Source organism: Hypanus sabinus, chromosome 4, assembly GCF_030144855.1.
Source record: "Hypanus sabinus isolate sHypSab1 chromosome 4, sHypSab1.hap1, whole genome shotgun sequence".
Lineage (NCBI taxonomy): Eukaryota > Metazoa > Chordata > Chondrichthyes > Myliobatiformes > Dasyatidae > Hypanus > Hypanus sabinus.
In genome coordinates this window covers 24,161,878-24,180,228 of record NC_082709.1, presented here as the reverse complement: position 1 = coordinate 24,180,228, position 18,351 = coordinate 24,161,878, and the positions used below count along the sequence as shown (strand labels likewise).

The window sequence follows — 18,351 nt, the reverse complement described above, 5'->3', positions numbered from 1 at the left end:
GAAGTACACCCCCTCCCAGTCTCCCAGTGAGCATAGTTGAAAAAATTAATCTACCATACTACAATATTACTTGGCCCCATCTAATCTTTTCACCTATTTATTTTTTTCTTTTCCCTTTATTTTCTCATTCCAAATTCATTTATTTGATTTTTGGATCATCTACTGGCTTCTTGTGCGTTCTGCAGCTCTACAGCTCTACAGTCATTACAGACGTTTGAATATGTGATAAATGTTCAGGGACAACTTAATTAAATTTTCATTGAAGTGAAGACAAAATTCTTAATGCAGCATATCTAAAATGTGTTGTTTTAAAATTATATTTATCTCACTATTCAGCAGACTTTGTGAGTCAAATGTAATATCAAAGAATACTAAAGGTTTATTATTAATAGGACTACAATGGACTTATAATCCGCTCTGGAACAAAGGTTACAGCTGATGTGATAAACGCTGCAAAGAACCTGAAGATAATTGGTAGAGCTGGAACAGGAGTGGATAATGTGGACATAGATGCTTCAACAAGGAATGGAATTATTGTAATGAAGTATGTGCAATTTAATTACTTACATATTCAAATAGACAGCAAATTACAGATTTGCGAGTTATCTGCCTGAAATGACAGTCAACTTCATTGCAATGGGTGCAAAAGAGGATTTATTTTTTAACATTAAAGTATGATTGATTTTTCTTTAACAATATTAAGACATCATAAGTATTTGAAGTTCGATGGTTCAATAGGTTCATTTAATATCAGAGAATGTATACAATATATAACCTGAAAATTTTTGTTGTTATTTATTGTACTTGTACCAGAGCTGAAATGGTTAGCTATTTGTCAAACAGTTCTATTATTGGGGGGTAACACATGCAAAATGCTGGACCCGATGAAGGGTCTTGGCCTGAAATGTCGATTCTTTATTTCTTTCCATAGGTGCTACCTGACCTACTGAATTGTTCCAGCATTTTATATGTGTTACTTTGAATTTCCAGGATCTGCAGAACCTTTTGTCTTTTGGGTGCTGTTTGTGCAGAGTTTCCACATTCTCCTTGTGACCCCCCTGAGTTTCTGCCAGGTACTCGGGTTTCCTCTCGGTACTCCAGTTTCCTCCCAGATTCCAAATATGTGTAGATTGGTAAATTAATTAGCCACTGAAAATTACCTCCAGAATGTGATGATATTAATCAGAATCAGGTTTATTTTCACCAGCGTGTGTCATGAAATTTCTTAACTTAGCAGCAGCAGTTCAATACAATACATAATATTGAAGGAAGAAATAATGTAAATAAATCACAATATATGTATATTGAATAGATTAAAAATCATGCAAAAACATAAATAATATAAAACAAAGTGAGGTAGTGTTCATGGGCTCGATGTCCATTTAGAAATCAGATGGCAGAGGAGAAGAAACTTTTCCTGAATCACTGATTGTGTGCCTTCAGGCTTCTGTACCTCCTACCTGATGGTAACAGTGAGAAAAGGGCATGCCCTGGGTGCTGGTGGTCCTTAATAATGGATGCTGCCTTTCTGAGACACTACTCCTTGAAGATGTTCTGGGTACTTTGTAGGCTAATACCCAAGATGGAGCCAACTAAATTTACGACCCTCTGCAGCTTCTTCAGTCCTGTGCAGTAGCCCTCCCATACTAGATAGTAATGCAGCATCTCCATGGTATATCTATAGAAGTTTTTGAGTGTATTTGTTGACATACCAAATCTCTTCAAACACCTGATGAAGTATAATTGCTGTCTTGCCTTCTTTGTAGCTGCTTCGATATAGTGAGACCAGGTTAGGTCCTCAGAAATCTTGACACTCAGGAACTTGAAACTGCTCACTCTCTTCACTTCTGATCCCTTTGTGAGGATTGGTATGTGTTACTTCATCTTACCCTTCCTTAAGTCCACAATCAGCTCTTTCATTGTATGTTGAGTGCAAGGTTGTTGCTGTGACACCAGTCCACTAGTTGATATATCTTGCTTCTGTACACCCTCTTGTCTCCAAATGAGATTTTACCAACAATGATTGTATCATCAGCAAATTTACATGGTATTTGAGCTATGCCTAACCATACAGGGGAAGGTAACAAAGATATAAGAGGAATAATACAATTTATTTCAGAGGGCACTTGACAGTTGGTGCAATGTGGTGGACTAAAAATCCTTTTTTGTGGTTTATGACTCTGACTCAATAATGCAGAAGCATAATAAACCATTGCTAAGCTGCTAATGCATCTGCTCTGCAAACATTTATTGAAGACATTAGGAAACTATATTAGCAAAACTTCTTCCCAAAAATGTATATATTTATTGAGATACAGTTTGGAGTAGGCCCTTCCGGCCCTTTGAGCCACACTGCCCAGCAATCTCCCAATTTAATCCTAGCCTAATTATGGGACAATTTACAGCGACTAATTAAACTACCAACTGGTACATCTTTGGATTGTGGGAGGAAACTGAAGCACCCAGAGGAAACCCATGCAGTCACAAGAAGAACGTACAAACTCCTTTCAGGCAGCAGCGGGAATTGAACCTATGTTGCTTGTACTGTAAGGCTTTGTGCTAACCACTATGCTACAGTGCTGCCCCTGAATTCATGTAAGTGCTGAAAATCTTTGAATCTAGGTGAATTACCTGTCAAATGCATGCTTGTTGCTGAAGTGATAAAGTAGCTTTATATGTTTTATTTAAGCTATAAATTGTGAACCAGATGTATAAAAAATAGAATTGAATTTATTGAATTGAATTATCAAGGGCAAAAAGTTATGAAACTGTCTAGATGGTTTCTGACAGAGAATTTGATTTTGTTCTCCTGTATAAAACAAAACAAATAAACAAATGTAAAATGAGTAAAAATGATCAACCCTAAAAAAGCCTAAGTAATTTTTCTTCTTTCAATGTTTTGCAGTGCTCAGAAGGTTAGTAACTTAGTAACTTTTCTTTTTTCCAAAGCACACCAAATGGAAACACAATCAGTGCTGCTGAATTGACTTGTGGAATGATCATGTGTTTGGCCAGGTAATATTTTTTTCAATATATATTATTGTATTGCAGATTATTAGCCATAGTCTTGTTAATCCACAAAATTGTATTTTTATATTTGTCTTGTATCATGAATCAATTTCAAATGGTTTCATTTATTATCAGAGAATTTATACTGTATACAACCTGAAATACTTAGTCTATGAGGAAAAAAAAACCCAAAAACATGAATGACAGAAAAATGTTAGAACACCAAAGCCCTCTTTTCCCTTCTCCCATGTAAGCAGCAGCAACCATCAATATATCAATTTAAGCTAAGCTAATACAGTCGGCCCTCCTTATCCGTGAGGGATTGGTTCCAGGACCCCTCGCCGATACCAAAATTCGCGGATGCTCAAGCCCCTTATTCAACCTGTCTCAATGCAGTGGACCTTAGGACCCAGGGGAACCCAAGACCTTATTTAACCTGTCTCAGTGCAGTGGACATTAGGACCCAATGGCAGAGATCTGAATTCGCAGTGTTTGTGTTTACGAAAATAGTCACGATAACGATTGAAAATAAAGTGGAAATAATAAAGCGATCAGAAAGAGCTGAAACGTCATTGGAAAAACATTAGGCTATGTTGGTCAACAATCGGAACAATTTTAAAGGATAAAGTGAGAAAGGCTGTGCCCCAAGGGAAAGCTACAATTATTACTAAGCAATACAGTGGTTTAATTATTGGGTTTTGGGGTTTTGGGTTTTTGATCCACCACATCAACCCGGCACGGTGGAGGGCACACTCAATAGTGATCTGTCACTAGATTGAACTCGGGTACTTCCTGAGCCCGGTGCTGAGACATACGTTCTTAAGTGTTTTATATGCATAGAAAGGTAAAATATATACTATAATACTAATGCAAACGTTTGACTAACTGACGCTAAATAATACCGGATGTACCTGTTCTGACTAACTTAGTCAGAGAACTTCCAATTTTTTTCGATCCCGATCCACAATAACCCACGCACATCCTCCCGTATACTTTAAATCATCTCTAGATTACTTATAATACCTGATACAATGTAAATGCTATGTAAACTAGTTGTTATACTGCATTATTTAGGGAATAATGACAAGGAAAAAAAGTCCGTACATGCTCGAACAACAAGTGCTGGAAGAGCACTTCTGGGTTTTCACGATTCGCGGTTGGTTGAATTCGCGGATAAGGAGATTGCATGCTGATGACCTTATAATAATAATCATCTATCTTCTGCTCTATCTAATGATAATAGCAGCAAAGTTAGAATGGATTGGGAGGTACTCTATGTGGGTATTCTAATAGGGATTCTAGAAATCTTATAAAAAAACAGAAAATGATGTCTTGATAAAGGGTCACTTTCTCTAGATGCTATCTAACCTGCTGTGTGTTTCCAGTACTTTGTCTCCTTTTCTGTTGTGTTATGCTGCTATATTACTGAAGACAGTTGATTCATATTAGTAAAATGTTTTCAGCTTTTTGATTTGCTTTTTGGCTCTGATAAATTAAAATGAATATTTATTTGCTATTATAGAAAAATTCCTCAAGGAGCTGCTTCCATGAAAGCTGGAAACTGGGAAAGAAAAAAGGTGAGGTAGATCTGTGAATGGTTAAAATGCACAAACAAGTGGCTGAAATTGTAAGTGATCTTTGGAATTTGGGAACTTTACTAATAAGCTATCGTTATTAGTTGTCACGAGTTCTAACTTTCAATGTTTATTATTAAGATATGTTGACTATTTTAGTCTCAACTGTCTTTATGTGGAATAATTTTGATAATAAAGTGTCAATGGAAGACCTATACGTAAACAGAAGATGTATCCTTAAATTTCTTGTCTTAAAGCTTGCTTTGAAATTTGACATGACTGAGTTACCTTGATCTCAATTTCTTTGTAGTTCATGGGCATGGAGTTATATGGGAAAACACTTGGAATTGTGGGACTTGGAAGAATTGGTAAAGAAGTAGCAATAAGGATGCAGTCCTTCGGAATGAAGGTAATTTCACAGTATGTTGGGACATCAAAGTTTAACTGTTGCAAAAGAATTATAAAGAACCCTAACTTATTACAACACATTTTTAAGAATATGCTGTAAATTTTCACTGAATAAATCTTTAATATAAATAGAAGTGAATGATGTGAAATCTGTAACACAAACTTCTAATAATCTGTTGTATAAACTGACAAACTGGATGATGTTGGATTAGCAGGAAGGTCGTACAAAACAGGTTTGACAACATGTGTTTATGTAACTTCTATTGAAATGTCTCAGTGATGACAGGAAAAGTGACACCTAGAGTAAAACAAAATCTGTGGAAGGGATGTTAACCAGCTGAAAACAGTGCAATAATGAATTAATATTTACCTTATTAACATGCAAGCAATTTATAATCAGCTAAAGCATTGTGTCTTGGTCCAGGATGTACTTAATATTTTGATTTTGCATGCCCCTTTATTTGAAAATTAATGTCATCACAGTTTGTTTCTGTGAGATCAACCAAACACTGTCCTCTCCACCCACCCCACTCCTCCCTTGAAACCTCCTTTAATAATTGTGCACAGAGGAAGACCTTCTGCATTACTGACAAATTATTCTTCTTTGCTAGATTTGAGAATGCAAACAGCCTTGTAAAGCTACTTTAGTTTAAAATAGCAGTAAGCTGTATAATCTATACTAAAGTATTCGTGCCAATTTTACTCAAATTTCCTATCACTAAAAGCTGTATTGTAATCTCCACTGCACATACAGTGTTACTAAGATTTTTTCTCTTTTCCCACAGTGTTGAAAGAAATTGTGCTTGGCAGTTGAAAACAAGTCTAACATGGAATTGAATAGAACTGCATTCACTTAAGACCTTTTGGCACATGCTTCTGATGGGGGTTTTGTTTAGAAACCAGATTTTGGCATGGGATTGGCTCCAGCAGAATCAGATGCAGTGCTGAGCTCTCATTCTGTTTCAATCCAATATCTAACCGGTCAGGCAAAGCAGTCCTGTATATTCAGAACACAATCATCTTCTCACAAACAAGAGAAAATTTGCAGATGCTGAAAATCCCAGCAACACACACAAAATGCTGGAGGAACTCAGCAGGCCAGGCAGTATCTATGGAAAAATGAGTACAGTCGAGGTTTTGGACCGAGACCCTTCAGCAGGACTGGAGAAAAAAAAAAGATGAGTAGATTTAAAAGGTGGGGGGAGGGGAGAGAGAAACCTTAGTGATAGGTGAAACCGGGGTGGGGGGGGGGGGTGGTGAAGTAAAGAGCTGGGAAATAGATCAGCAAAAGAGATACGAGGCTGCAGAAGGGGTAATCTAATAGGAGAGGACAGAAGACCATGGAAGAAAGAAAAGGGGGGAGGAGCACCAGAGAGAGGTTATGGGCAGGCATGGAAGTAAGATGAGAGAGGGAAAAGGGGATGGAGAATGGTGAAGGAGAGGTTGGGGGGGGCATTACCGGAAGTTTAAGGAAATCAATGTTTGTGCCATCAGGTTGGAGGCCTCTCGACGGAATACAGGGTGTTGTTCCTTCAAGCTAAATGAGGCCTCATCACAACAGAAGAGCAGGCCATGGCTTGACATATCGGAATGGGAACAAGAAGTGGAATTAAAATTGTTGTCACCTCACTACAGGAAGGATGTGGATATTATGAGAGAGTGCAGAGGAGATTTACAAGGATGTTGCCTGAATTGGAGGATGTACCTTATGAAAATAGGTCGAGTGTACTTAGCCTTTCTCCTTGGAGCGACGGAGGATGAGAGGTGACCTGAGAGAGGTGTATAAGAGGATGAGGGGCATTGATAATGTGGATAGCCAGAGGCATTTTCCCAAGGCTGAAATAGCTAACACAAGGGGGCATAGTTTTAAGGTGCTTGGAAATAGGTACTAAGGGGATGTCAGAGGTAAGTTTTTCACACATAGAGTGGTGGGTGTATGGAATGCACTGCCAGTGGCGGTGGTGGAAGCGGATACAATAGGATTTTTAAGAGCCTCTTAGATAGGTACATGGAGCTTAGAAAAATGGAGGGCAATGCGCTAGTGAAATTCTAGGCAGTCTCCAGAGGTAGGTTACATGCACAACATTGTGGGCTGAAGGGCCTGTAATGTGCTGTTAATTTCTATGTTCTATATGTTAAAATGGGTGGCCTCTGGGAAATGCTGCTTTTTTTGGCAGATAAAGGTTAGGTGCTCAGTGAAGTGGTCTCCCAATCTACGTCAGGTCTCATTGATATACAGGAGGCCACACCGGGAGCAACTGACAGTATATGACCCCAACAGACTCACAGGTGAAGTGTCACATCACTTGGAAGGACTGTTTGGAGCCCTGATGAATGGTAGTGAGGGAAGAGATGTAGGGCCAGGTGTAGCACTTGTTCTGCTTGCAAGGATAAGTGGCAGGAGGGAGGAGAATTATATGCTGGATGCAGAGACTTTCTGGACACCAGACCCAATCAGTTCTCTCCACCGCCACTCTCCTTCATCTAACAGATCTTATCCTTGCTCTTAATAATTTCTCCTTTGGCTCCTCCCACTTCAAACAAAAGGTGTTGCCATGGGCACTCATATGGCTTCCAGCTATGTCTGCCTTTTTGTTGGTTACAAGGAACAGTCTGTGTTCCAAACATATACTGGTGTCTGTCCCTCACATTTCCTGTGCTACATTGACGACTGCATTGGTGGTGCTTCCTGTACCCATGCAGAGCTCGTCATCAACTTTGCCTCCAACTTCCACCTCAACCTCATATTTACCTGGTCCAATTTTGACACCTCCCTCCCTTTCTCAATCTATCTGTCTCTGGAGACAGCTTATCTACTGATGTCTATTATAAACTCACAGACTCTCACAGCTACCTCTTGTCCTCACTTACCACCCCACCAGCCTCCACAACCAGCACGTAATTCTCTGTAACTTCTGCCCTCTCCAACGGGATCCCACCACCAAGCACATGTTCCCCATGTCCCCACTTCCTGCTTTCCTCAGAGATCACTCCCTACGTGACTCTCTTGTCCATTTGTTCCTCTCCACTGGTCTCCCTCCTGGTGCTTATCCTTGCAAGCGGAACTAGTGCTACACATGCTCCTGCACCTCCCCCTTCACTAGCAATGAGGGCCCCAAACAGTCCTTGTAGGTGAGGTGACGCTTCATCTCTGAATCTGTTGGGGTCATATATTGTGTCAGTTGCTCCCGGTGTGGCCTCCTGTATATTGGTGAGACTCAACATAGATTGGGAGACCGCTTTGTTGAGCACCTATGCTCTGTCTGCCAGAAGAAACCGGTTCTCCCATTGACCACCCATTTTAAATCCACTTCCCATTCCCATTCCAATATGTCAATCCTTGGCCTCCTCTACTGTCATGATAAGCCCACACTCAGGTTGGAGGAACAACCTTATGTTCCATGTGGGTATCCTTCAACCTAATGGCATGAACATCAATTTCTTGAACTTCCTATAATGCACCCCACTTCACCATTCCCCATCCCCTTTTCCCTTTCTCACCTTCTTGCCTGTCCATTGCCTCCCCATGTACTTTTGTCTTCTCCTATTAGACTCCCTCTTCTCCAGCCCTGTATCTCTTTTACCAATCTCCTTCCCAGCTCTACTTCATTCCTCCCCCTCTTGGATTCACCTATCACCTTGTGTTTCTCTCTCCCTTCCCATCACCTTTTAAATCTACTCCTCATCTTCTGTTTGCTGAAGTGTCTTGGCTCAAAATGTCGACTGTACTCTTTTCCACAATCATCTTCTGCTAATGCTGTTCTTCATTCCTTACCCCCACCCCTAAATTGGGTTACTTTGATAATCCAGCACCCTTGGGACTTTAGTTGTGACTGGACAAGTGCAGTTTCTGGGGATATTCCTCTTTTTAATACCCAAACATTATTTCCTTTTTATACATATTGCATAGTAATATAATATATTTTCCGATCAGTTTGAAAGGGATGGTGAATGTTCAAGTGTCCAGGTCTCAGCTGCTACTCCAGACCTACCATCATTCCTGATCCCTGGTGTTGTGGACCCCATTCAGCTCCAGCTCTGCACCTGACCCACAGTCAAGACCCTAGCCTCATCCTTGCTCTGGCTCCACTCCCCACTTGCACTGGACAAATATGTGAGCTACTTGCTCAACTATCAGCATTTCCAAATAATTGAATGCTGGGTTACTATCGGAGTTTACTGTTTCAATTGTGATCAGTTTACTCCACACTATTTTACGAATCCATTGGTTAGACTGTAGATTCTTCATGCTTATTACTGAGCCTTTACAGCACTTTCAGCTGCATTTCTGTTCTTTGAATGGATATCCCATGGGTGGTTGTCTAGATCTACCTTCATTCTTGTTGGATAGCAGAATTAAAGATGATGCCTATGAGGCACCACACCTAGCTGTGGGGACCTTGTGGAGGAAGACACGAATGGGTTCTTCACATACGAATTTATCCACCCATGGATCACAGAGACCTATGCTATTACCTGCATTTCTCTCGAGAACAGTTTCAATGTACATATATGCAGGCTGTGCTTTAATACCAGTCCTTACTGAGATTTGCCTTCAAGAACAGGGTTACAGATCTGTCTGAATTTTTCTTATGGTTAAAATCATGTTCCTTTTCCTGTCAACTTCCAGCTGCTAAATCATTACATGCCATTGGCACTGATTTGCTTCTTGTCACACTTTGCTCGCTATTGTATTAAAATAACTTTTCAGGCTCTACACTTGAGGGAAATTTTAATTTTTGTTCTTACCTGAGGTCTCCAAAAATAGTCTCCTGCACCACTGGAGAGTCAGAATGGAATCTGGGCACAGTTCATCACTGTGAGAGTCTTGGCTACAGAACATCACTCTATTTCACCAGCCTTTCCAAATCTCTGTGAGCTTCAGAGATATTGCCTTCCCTTTCCTAGGTCAGCCGCACCCATTTTTCACACAGTGTATGTTCCTTTTCAGGGTGGATTCTGAAGTTAGAGTTGTGTGGCTAAGTGCTGGCAACTCAGCAACATTGTCAGAAAATGACTTGAGTAGTGTATGTTGACACTCTTGAACCATTCCTTTTCACAACTGAACCTGAAAAACATTTTCCATGAGAAATTCACAAGTTCATATATATCAGCATTTTTTGTGAAAAACAATGTTAGCTCGCCATGCTTCTCTGTTCTCTATCCAAGTTTGAGCAGAACATTTAGACCAAGTATTTCAAATTTCTGATTATAAATGAGTACTGTATTCCTGAAAGAATATTTAGTGCAAACTTATGCTGTGTAATGAAGTACACAATAAGGTTGAGTGAGAAAGCCATGAGCTGGTATCAGAAACACTCACAGGAGGTGATCATTACACCCTTGGTGTCCCATTTCAAAGTTCAAAAGTTGAAAGTAAATTTATTATTGAAGTACATATATCCACCATATGCAACTCTGACATTTGTTTACTTGCAGGCATACACAGTAAATCCAAGATACAATAGAATCATTGAAAGACCTCACCTAACAGGACAGTGAATCAATGTGGAAAAGGCAACAAACTGCAAATACAAAAATAAATAAGCAATAATTCTCGAGAACATGAGATAAAGAGTTCTTGAAAGTGAGTCCCTAGATTGTTAGAACAATTCAGTGATGGGGCGAGTGAAGTTATCCCCTCTGGTTCAAGAGCTTGATGGTTTCAGGGTAATAACTGTACTGAACCTGGGTCCCGAGGTTCCTGTATTACCTTCATGATGGCAGAAGTGAAACGAGAGCATGGGCCTAATGGTAGGGGTCCTCGATGAAGGATGCTGCTTTCCTGTGACCGTGGTCCGTGTAGATATGCTCAATGGTGGGGAGAGCTCTACCCATGATGGATGTATCCATTATTTTTTGTGAGATCTTCCATTTAAAGGCATTGGTGTTTCCATAACAGGCTGTGATGCAACCAGTCAATATACTCTCCACCAGAACCTATAGAAGTTTGTCGAAGTTTTAGATGTCATGCCAAATCTTTGCAAACACTCAAGGAAGTAGATGTGCTCCCATGCTTTCTTCATATTGACACTTAGATGCTGGGACCAGGACAGATCCCTGAAATGATAACACAGGAATTTAAAGTTGCTGATCCCCTCCACCTCTGATTCTCTCATGAGGACTGGCTGATGGCCCTCCGGTTTTCTCCTCATGAAGTAAATAATCAGCTCCTTGGTCTTGTTGACATTGAGCGGGAGTTTGTTGCAGTAGCACCACTCAGACAGATTTTCAATCTCCCTCATAAATGTTGATTCATCACCACTTTTGATTTGGCCAACAACAGTGATGTTGTCAGCAAAATTAAATATGGCATTGAAGCTTTGCTTAGCCTCACAGCTATAAGTATAAAGCAAGTAGAGTGGGGGCTAAGTACATAGCCTTGTGGTGCACCTGTGCTGATAGAGATTGTGAAGGAGAAGTTTTTGCCAATTCGAACTAAGAAGGGTCTGCAAGTGAGAAAATCAAGGATCCAATTGCACAGAGAGGTTTTGAGACCGTCTTAAAGCTTATTGATTAGTTTTGAAGGGATGATAATATTGAATGTCAAGCTGTAGTCGTTAAAGTGCATCTAGATATATGCATCTTTGCTGTCCAGATGTACCAGGGTTGATTGAAGAGCCACTGAGATAGTATCTGCTGTAGATCTGTTGTGACGGTACTGGAGTTGATATATTTCATCACCAACCTTTCAAAGAAATTCACTGTGGATGTAAGTCTTACTGGAAGGTGGTAATTGAGGCAGGTTTCCAAAGTCTTTATAGGTACCACACCAGTATAAATGAAGCTTGGTTGAAGCAGGTGGACATCTTGGACTGCTGAAGCAAGAGGTTAAAGATATCGGTGAATTCCAGCCAGTTGATCAGCACAGATCCTTAGTACTTGGCCCAGTACCCCATCTAGTCCACATTTAGTTAATCTCACTTACGTAAAGGTTCACTTATGGCTCTACAAGTGCTCATCCATGACTTTTTAAATATGGAGAGGCTTTTTGGCTTTCCCCCTTCAAGCTGCAAGTTTGCCACTGCTTGAGCAAAATTTTATTTTCTCTCCTGTTTCCTGGAGCCCAATTCCACATAAACTAGTTGGGCCAGAGGAGACTTGAGGAAAAAAGGTATTTTACTCCCTGTAACAATGTGGGTTTCTTCTGGATGCTCTGGTTTTCAAAGATTTGTGGATTAGTAAGTTAATTGGCCACTGCACATTTCCCCTAGCATGTGCAGTAGGGGAGTGGAAAAATATGAGGATAGTTGATGAGAATGAGAGGAGAATTTTAAAAATGGAATTAAGATGAGATTAGTCTAAACAGGTGAGAGACAGTTGGCATAAGTTTGGTGAGCTAAAGGACCTGTCTTTTTATATGACTCAGTGTATCCTTATAAACCTCTGCAACCTCATGTTTCCCATCCTTCCATTTGTGTCATGACCAGAACTGTACATTGTATTCAGCTGATGCTGAACTCGTGTTTTACATGTTTCACTTGGTCCTCTGAGCTGCTGTTGCTGTTTTATTCTGTACTTGGGGTGTAGAACCAAATATACTGTATGCCAAACTAACTAGTCTTTTGCTACACACACACGCACACACACACACACACACACACACACACACAATGCTGGAGGAACTCAGCAGGCCAGGCAGCATCAATGGAAAAGAGTAAACTTCATATTTCAGGCCAAGACTCTTCATTGGGGCTCCAACTATGTTTTAAAGATACTAAGATTTTGTGTATGCTGCATTTCTAACTGCACAATGTGGGTTTTTCCTCATCTTTGGATTTTATACAAAGGGAATTTTGAGGAGTCAGATTTAATCACTCAATTCTAAATTGCAGCTGGAGTTTTTCTATAGTTAGATTTCAAATGGCATTGGTGCCCCAGGAGATAGAAACACAATTGCTGGTGATACCATTGACAAATAATTATGCACAGCAAATTGTGAACAATGCAGTTATTGAAATATGAAAACAAGCAGGCTAATCTTTTTCATTTGTAGTGTGTTTAAAATAATAGACTAAATGATGTAAAATATGTTATGACTGATATTTTCCAAAGTATTGATATACTGTCTAATTTAGTAAGTTATGTCTACAGACTGTGTGTTTTATATACTTAATTACTGAACTAAAAACAGAACTGATATTATTGATTATTGTTGTACCACAAGATTATTCTACCTCTAAGTTGTGATGTAGCAGGAGTGGGGAGGGAGCACTGTGAAATGGGAGGGAAGAGAGTTACACATAGATGGATGATTGTGTCAACCAAGGCTCAGTTGATATTATTTTAGATAAAAATTCAATGTCCTGGCTAGTACTAAATTGCCATTACTGTATTGTATTGCTGATTCTGAGAAATTGTGTCTAAAATGTTACAGCAGTGACTACACATTAAAGATAGCTCAGTGACTGTAAAATACTGAGTATGCTGACATGATAAAAGATATACATGCAGTCCATATTTCTGTACTTTTTAAATGCTAATCTACTGAGCAATACCAAGTTAATATCGGCATTTCTAAAATCCAGAATGGTTGAATTCCTAAGTCAGTTGAAGATTAGCAGTCTGTTAAAAACAGTGCCTTCTTTGTTCTTCTGTAAATCGGAGTTTTTTTCCAAACGTTCTTGTTAATTACAGAGCATTGGTATTTTAACAGTTTGAAGTTTATTTTGAGTTGTATTGCAAATTTCACATTTGGAGTAATCGTGGAACTAATGAATATGTAGCAACAAAACGCATTATCTTACCTCAAAGATAACGACTGCTCAGTTATTTCCCATGCTTCCACCTCGCTCCTATGGATCACTCCAATTTTAGTTCAACAATTTCAGTCCCTGCTTGTTACCAACTATTTACATTCTTGTTTTTCTCATCTCATGACAATAATTGTAGATCTGATACTTCCATAGTTAAATAACCTTTCCTTCTGATGTTGACACTCATTACCCTGCCCATCTTTATATTCTCCCTTCAACTGCATCAGCCAAAACATTTTGGATTCCTCTCACTAAACTTGCAGATTTCTTCTTTCAAAGCCACTCTGTTTTCTTTTGACTTCTGTCACTTTCCTGAACCTTTCACTAGTACTTTATAATTTTCATTTTGAAGCATATCTTTTTTTTATTTCATTTATTCCATTAAATGTAGTAAATCCAAATACTTCTGTTGTATTTCAAGTAAATGCAGTTTTAAAAGCTAGATCTTCCATCTTTTTATGTAATATATAGAGGTTACATAGATGTTTTAATGTAGATTTCAGAGGAAAGAGAAGTCAAAGCATTTCCTAAATAATATTCTGGAAATATTATTGTTTCAGACTATAGGCTATGATCCAATAATTCCTGCTGAGGTGGCAAGTACATTTGGAGTGGAGTTCATGTCTCTGGAACATCTTTGGCCTCAATCTGACTTCATCACTGTCCATACACCTTTAATGCCATCTACTGAAGGTAAATATTAATAATTGTTAAGGAACTACTTACTATAATGGAAACTCAGCATGTTAGCCACACAATTAACACCAGTACAACTTGTGGGATCTCCAGATTTTCTTTAATGTAGCAAGGTTCTAACAGGAAAGACTTTTTAAGAAAGGAGGAGTGCAGCAGAAAGGAGATTACAGACCAATTAGCCTGACCTCAGTAGTTGAGAAGATGTTGGAGTCAATTGTTAAAGATGAGGTTATGGAGTACTTGGTGACACCAGATAAAATAGTACAAAGTTAGCATGGTTTCCTTAAGAGAAAATGTTGCCTGATGAACCTGTTGGAATTCTTTAAGGAGATTACAAATAGGATAGATAAAGGGGATGCAGTGGATGTTGCATATTTGGACTTTCAGGAGGCATTTGACAAGGTGCCACACATGAGGCTGCTTACCAAGTTAAGAGCCATGCTATTAAAGGAAAGTTACTATAATGGATAGAGCATTGGCTGATTGGTAGGAGGCAGTGTGGGAATAAAAGAATCCTTTTCTGGTTCGCTGCCAGTGACTAGTGGTGTTCCAAAGGGGTCATTGTTGGGACAGTTTCTTTTTTTGCTATATGTCAATTATTTTGATGATGGAATAGATGGCTTTGATGCCAAGTTTGAAGATAATATGAAGACTGCTGGAGAGGCAGGGAGTGTTGAGGAAACAGGCCGCAGAAAGACTTGGATGGATTTGGAGAATGGACAAGAAAGTGGGAAATGAAATACAATTTTGGAAAATGCATGTTCATGCACTTTGGTAGTTAGAAATAAATGTGCAGACTATTTTCTAAACGGGGAGTGATGCACCATCAATAACTCTCTGAGACGTGAGGGAAGATATAGGCTTTTATTGGCTGGAAGAAAGAACAAGCAGCAATTGACCACCACACTACATCCTGGAGACTGAGGGCAGGGCTCAGGCCTCAATCACCTTTATACCGGGGTCTATGGGAGGAGCCACGGTCAGTGGGAGGAGCCACAGGAGCAGTCAGCTGGGGGGGGGGGGGGCATGTCCAGACAGGTATATGCAGTTCACCACAGGGAGAAAATCCAAAAACCTGAGATGCAAAGGGACTTGGGAGTCCTTGTGCAGAACACCCCAAAGGTTAACTTGCAGGCAGTTTCGGTGGTGAGAAAGGCAAATGCATTGTTAGTATTCATTTCAAGAGGTCAAGAATACAAGAGAAGGGATGTGATACTGAGACTTTATAAGGCACTGGTGAGGCCTCACAAGTATTGTGAACAGTTTTGGGCTCTCCATCTAAGAAAGGATGCGCTGGCATTGGAGTTGGTTCAGAGGAGGGTCATGAGGATGATTCTGAGAATGAAAGGTTTATCATACTAGGAATGCTTGATAGCTCTGGGTCTGTACTCACTAGATTTTAGAAGGATGAGGGGGAATCTTATTGAAATTTTTTGAATGTTGAAAGGCCTACACAGTAGATGTGGAAAGGATGTTCCCCATGGTATGGAGGGTCTAGGACAAGAAGGCAGAGCCTTAGGACAGAGGGGTGTGCGATTTAAGCAGAGATGCAAAGATATTTCTTTAACCAGAGGGTGGTGAATTTGTGGAATTTGTTACCACGGACAGCTGTGGAGGCCAGGTCGTTGGTGTCTTTAAGACAGAGCTTGATAGGTTCTTGATTGGACACAACATCAAAGGTTACGGGGAGAAGGCCAGCAAGCTCAGAAGGGGGAAGAAGGGATCAACCGTGATTGAATGGTGGAGCATACTCAATGGGCTAAATGGCTTAATTTTGCTCCTATGTCTTATGGACTCTACATCTGTATGTTACCATCCTTCAAGCACTAAAGGTAATCCTAAATGAAAAAAAATATAAACTGAAAAGTATTGATAATTGAAATCAGACCAGAATATTCTGGAAATCTACAGTAAGTTGATAAGACATGTTGAGGTGGAAGTTGACATGGTTAATGTTCTGGCCAAGACACTGCTATCAAAATGTTAACTCTTGTTGACCAACAAGATGTGTATAACAAATACTTTTTATCTTGAACACTAAGCTTGGAGTAAATTGAGGCAAACTTTGAGAAAGTTAAGATTAATCAAAATTAAATCAAATCAAGTTGAATTATCATTCAACCATACATGGATACAGCCAAACAAAACAGCATTCTTCTCAGGCCAAGGTGCAAAACGTACACAGCACATTCAAAATAGCAAACAAAAAAACATATATAGCCCAAAACCCTAAGCAACATTTCCTGCAAATTGATGGTACAGTTCCCAGCAGTGTGGCGACCCACTTCCTAGCGCACTCGAACCGGCTCACAAATAGCCAGCGCGCCGGCACAAAGGCCAGTCCCAAAAAGGCGCCAGGTGTGCTTCACCAACAAAGGGAAAAGCTCGCGCAGGACTGTGAGTACATGCCCTCTACAGCATCCGTGCCCGGGGAGGGCGGGATCAGGGAGGCTTTAAAGTGAGGCCGCGAAGTTCGAATAAAATCTTCTTTAACTGCAGTTTACCGACACCATGTCGTTATTTCAGCGCTGCGTGTAGCACACCGCTACAGCAGTGTGCAAACACATGCAATGCAGCCTGTCATCCCACTGATCAAACACTGGAGGACAGCACTGACGGGAGAGGCTGGCCCCAACCAAGCACAGACACTACGTTGCATTGCTTCCAGCGTCTCCTCCCCTGGACTGCCACAGCAGGCAAGCCTGCAGCTTGAGGCCTAGTCCTGTCTTTAACCAATGCTATTCAGCTTCTCTGCTGCCTATCACGTCACCAAACAGGGAAATAGGCCTGCAGCATCTTACATTATCAGTGTCCAACAGAGTCCTGCGATTACAAGTGAAACATCCAAGACAATCACCCACAGTTACACTGCACCCCTCTTTCACGTGGCAACTCTGATACCTTCGAGTAGCAGGCAGCAACATGGCGTCCACCCGAGCCAGCTGCTCCAAACCCAATTCAGCTCCTCTGACATGCAGGCCGGCTCCACCACCACCCAGTCCAGCCACTGCAATCAATGAGCAGCTCACTGATGGGGGTAGACCTGCAGTACCCAAAGTTCTTGGAGTCCAGCATTATCTTGCGATTGTAAAATAAAAGCTCGCATTTAACAAAGGAAAAACACCTTTGGTAAACCCACAAGAGGGCACTGTATCCAAACTTGCCATCATTTTACCAGAAGAATCCAGTATATGATTGTTTGAGAAATAATGGAGAAAAGGTGGGATTTTAGAACCTTCGTATTTGTAGGGAAAGAGATTGAGGGAGATTTCAGTTGCACAATTTTTAGCAATTAGTGGTTGTAAATGATAAACCTTAGTAATTGATCCTGGATAAATCCCTAATATATCGAGACACAATTTGTTATGAAATCAAAGAAGCTGTAAAATGTTGGGCTTTCTAAATAGTTTTGAAATCATTTCTCGAATCTATTAAAATCTTCCATATTTGCTTCTGGTGTCAACTTATCTGAAAGGGGCTTTGCTACGATTCTGTTTTTTCTGATATATTTCAGTCATATCTAAATTTATTGTATAATTGTCATGCTTTGAATAAATAATATACAGTTTGTTTGGATATACACAGACATCTCATGAAAGCTCATTCCTGGTAAGTCATTCATATGAAGGCCACAATGATAAATTAAGCAGGATATTAGGCTGTTGTGAGGTCAAAGCAAGAAGCTCGGACGCTCCCCACCCTTGCCCCCACAGTAGATTGCCTCTATTGCTATAGTGGTTGATATCAGCTTATTCACCCTCAATCAGGATGCTTTTGGCCTGTTAATTTTTGGTCAGGTTTTTGCTTTCTATTCTAATATCTCATAGAGTAACTCATGGCAACTTCTAAACTTGTATGAAACAACTTGGGATATCTTACAGTGTTAAAGGCTTTGGCTGTATGTTTAT

At 40.1% G+C, this 18,351-nt stretch overlaps 1 protein-coding gene across 2 annotated transcripts in view; it reads left to right on the top strand.

Moving 5' to 3' along the window:
* The window catches only part of phgdh (phosphoglycerate dehydrogenase), a 52,404-nt gene that overhangs the window by 16,968 nt on the left and 17,085 nt on the right, over positions 1-18,351 (top strand). For both annotated transcript variants that reach the window (XM_059966629.1, XM_059966627.1), the window contains exons 2-6: positions 393-544; positions 2,950-3,015; positions 4,532-4,586; positions 4,894-4,992; positions 14,308-14,440. In XM_059966629.1, the coding sequence (XP_059822612.1) occupies positions 540-544; positions 2,950-3,015; positions 4,532-4,586; positions 4,894-4,992; positions 14,308-14,440 (358 nt within the window). In that variant the 5' untranslated portion in view covers positions 393-539. The remainder of the gene's footprint in view (positions 1-392; positions 545-2,949; positions 3,016-4,531; positions 4,587-4,893; positions 4,993-14,307; positions 14,441-18,351) is intronic.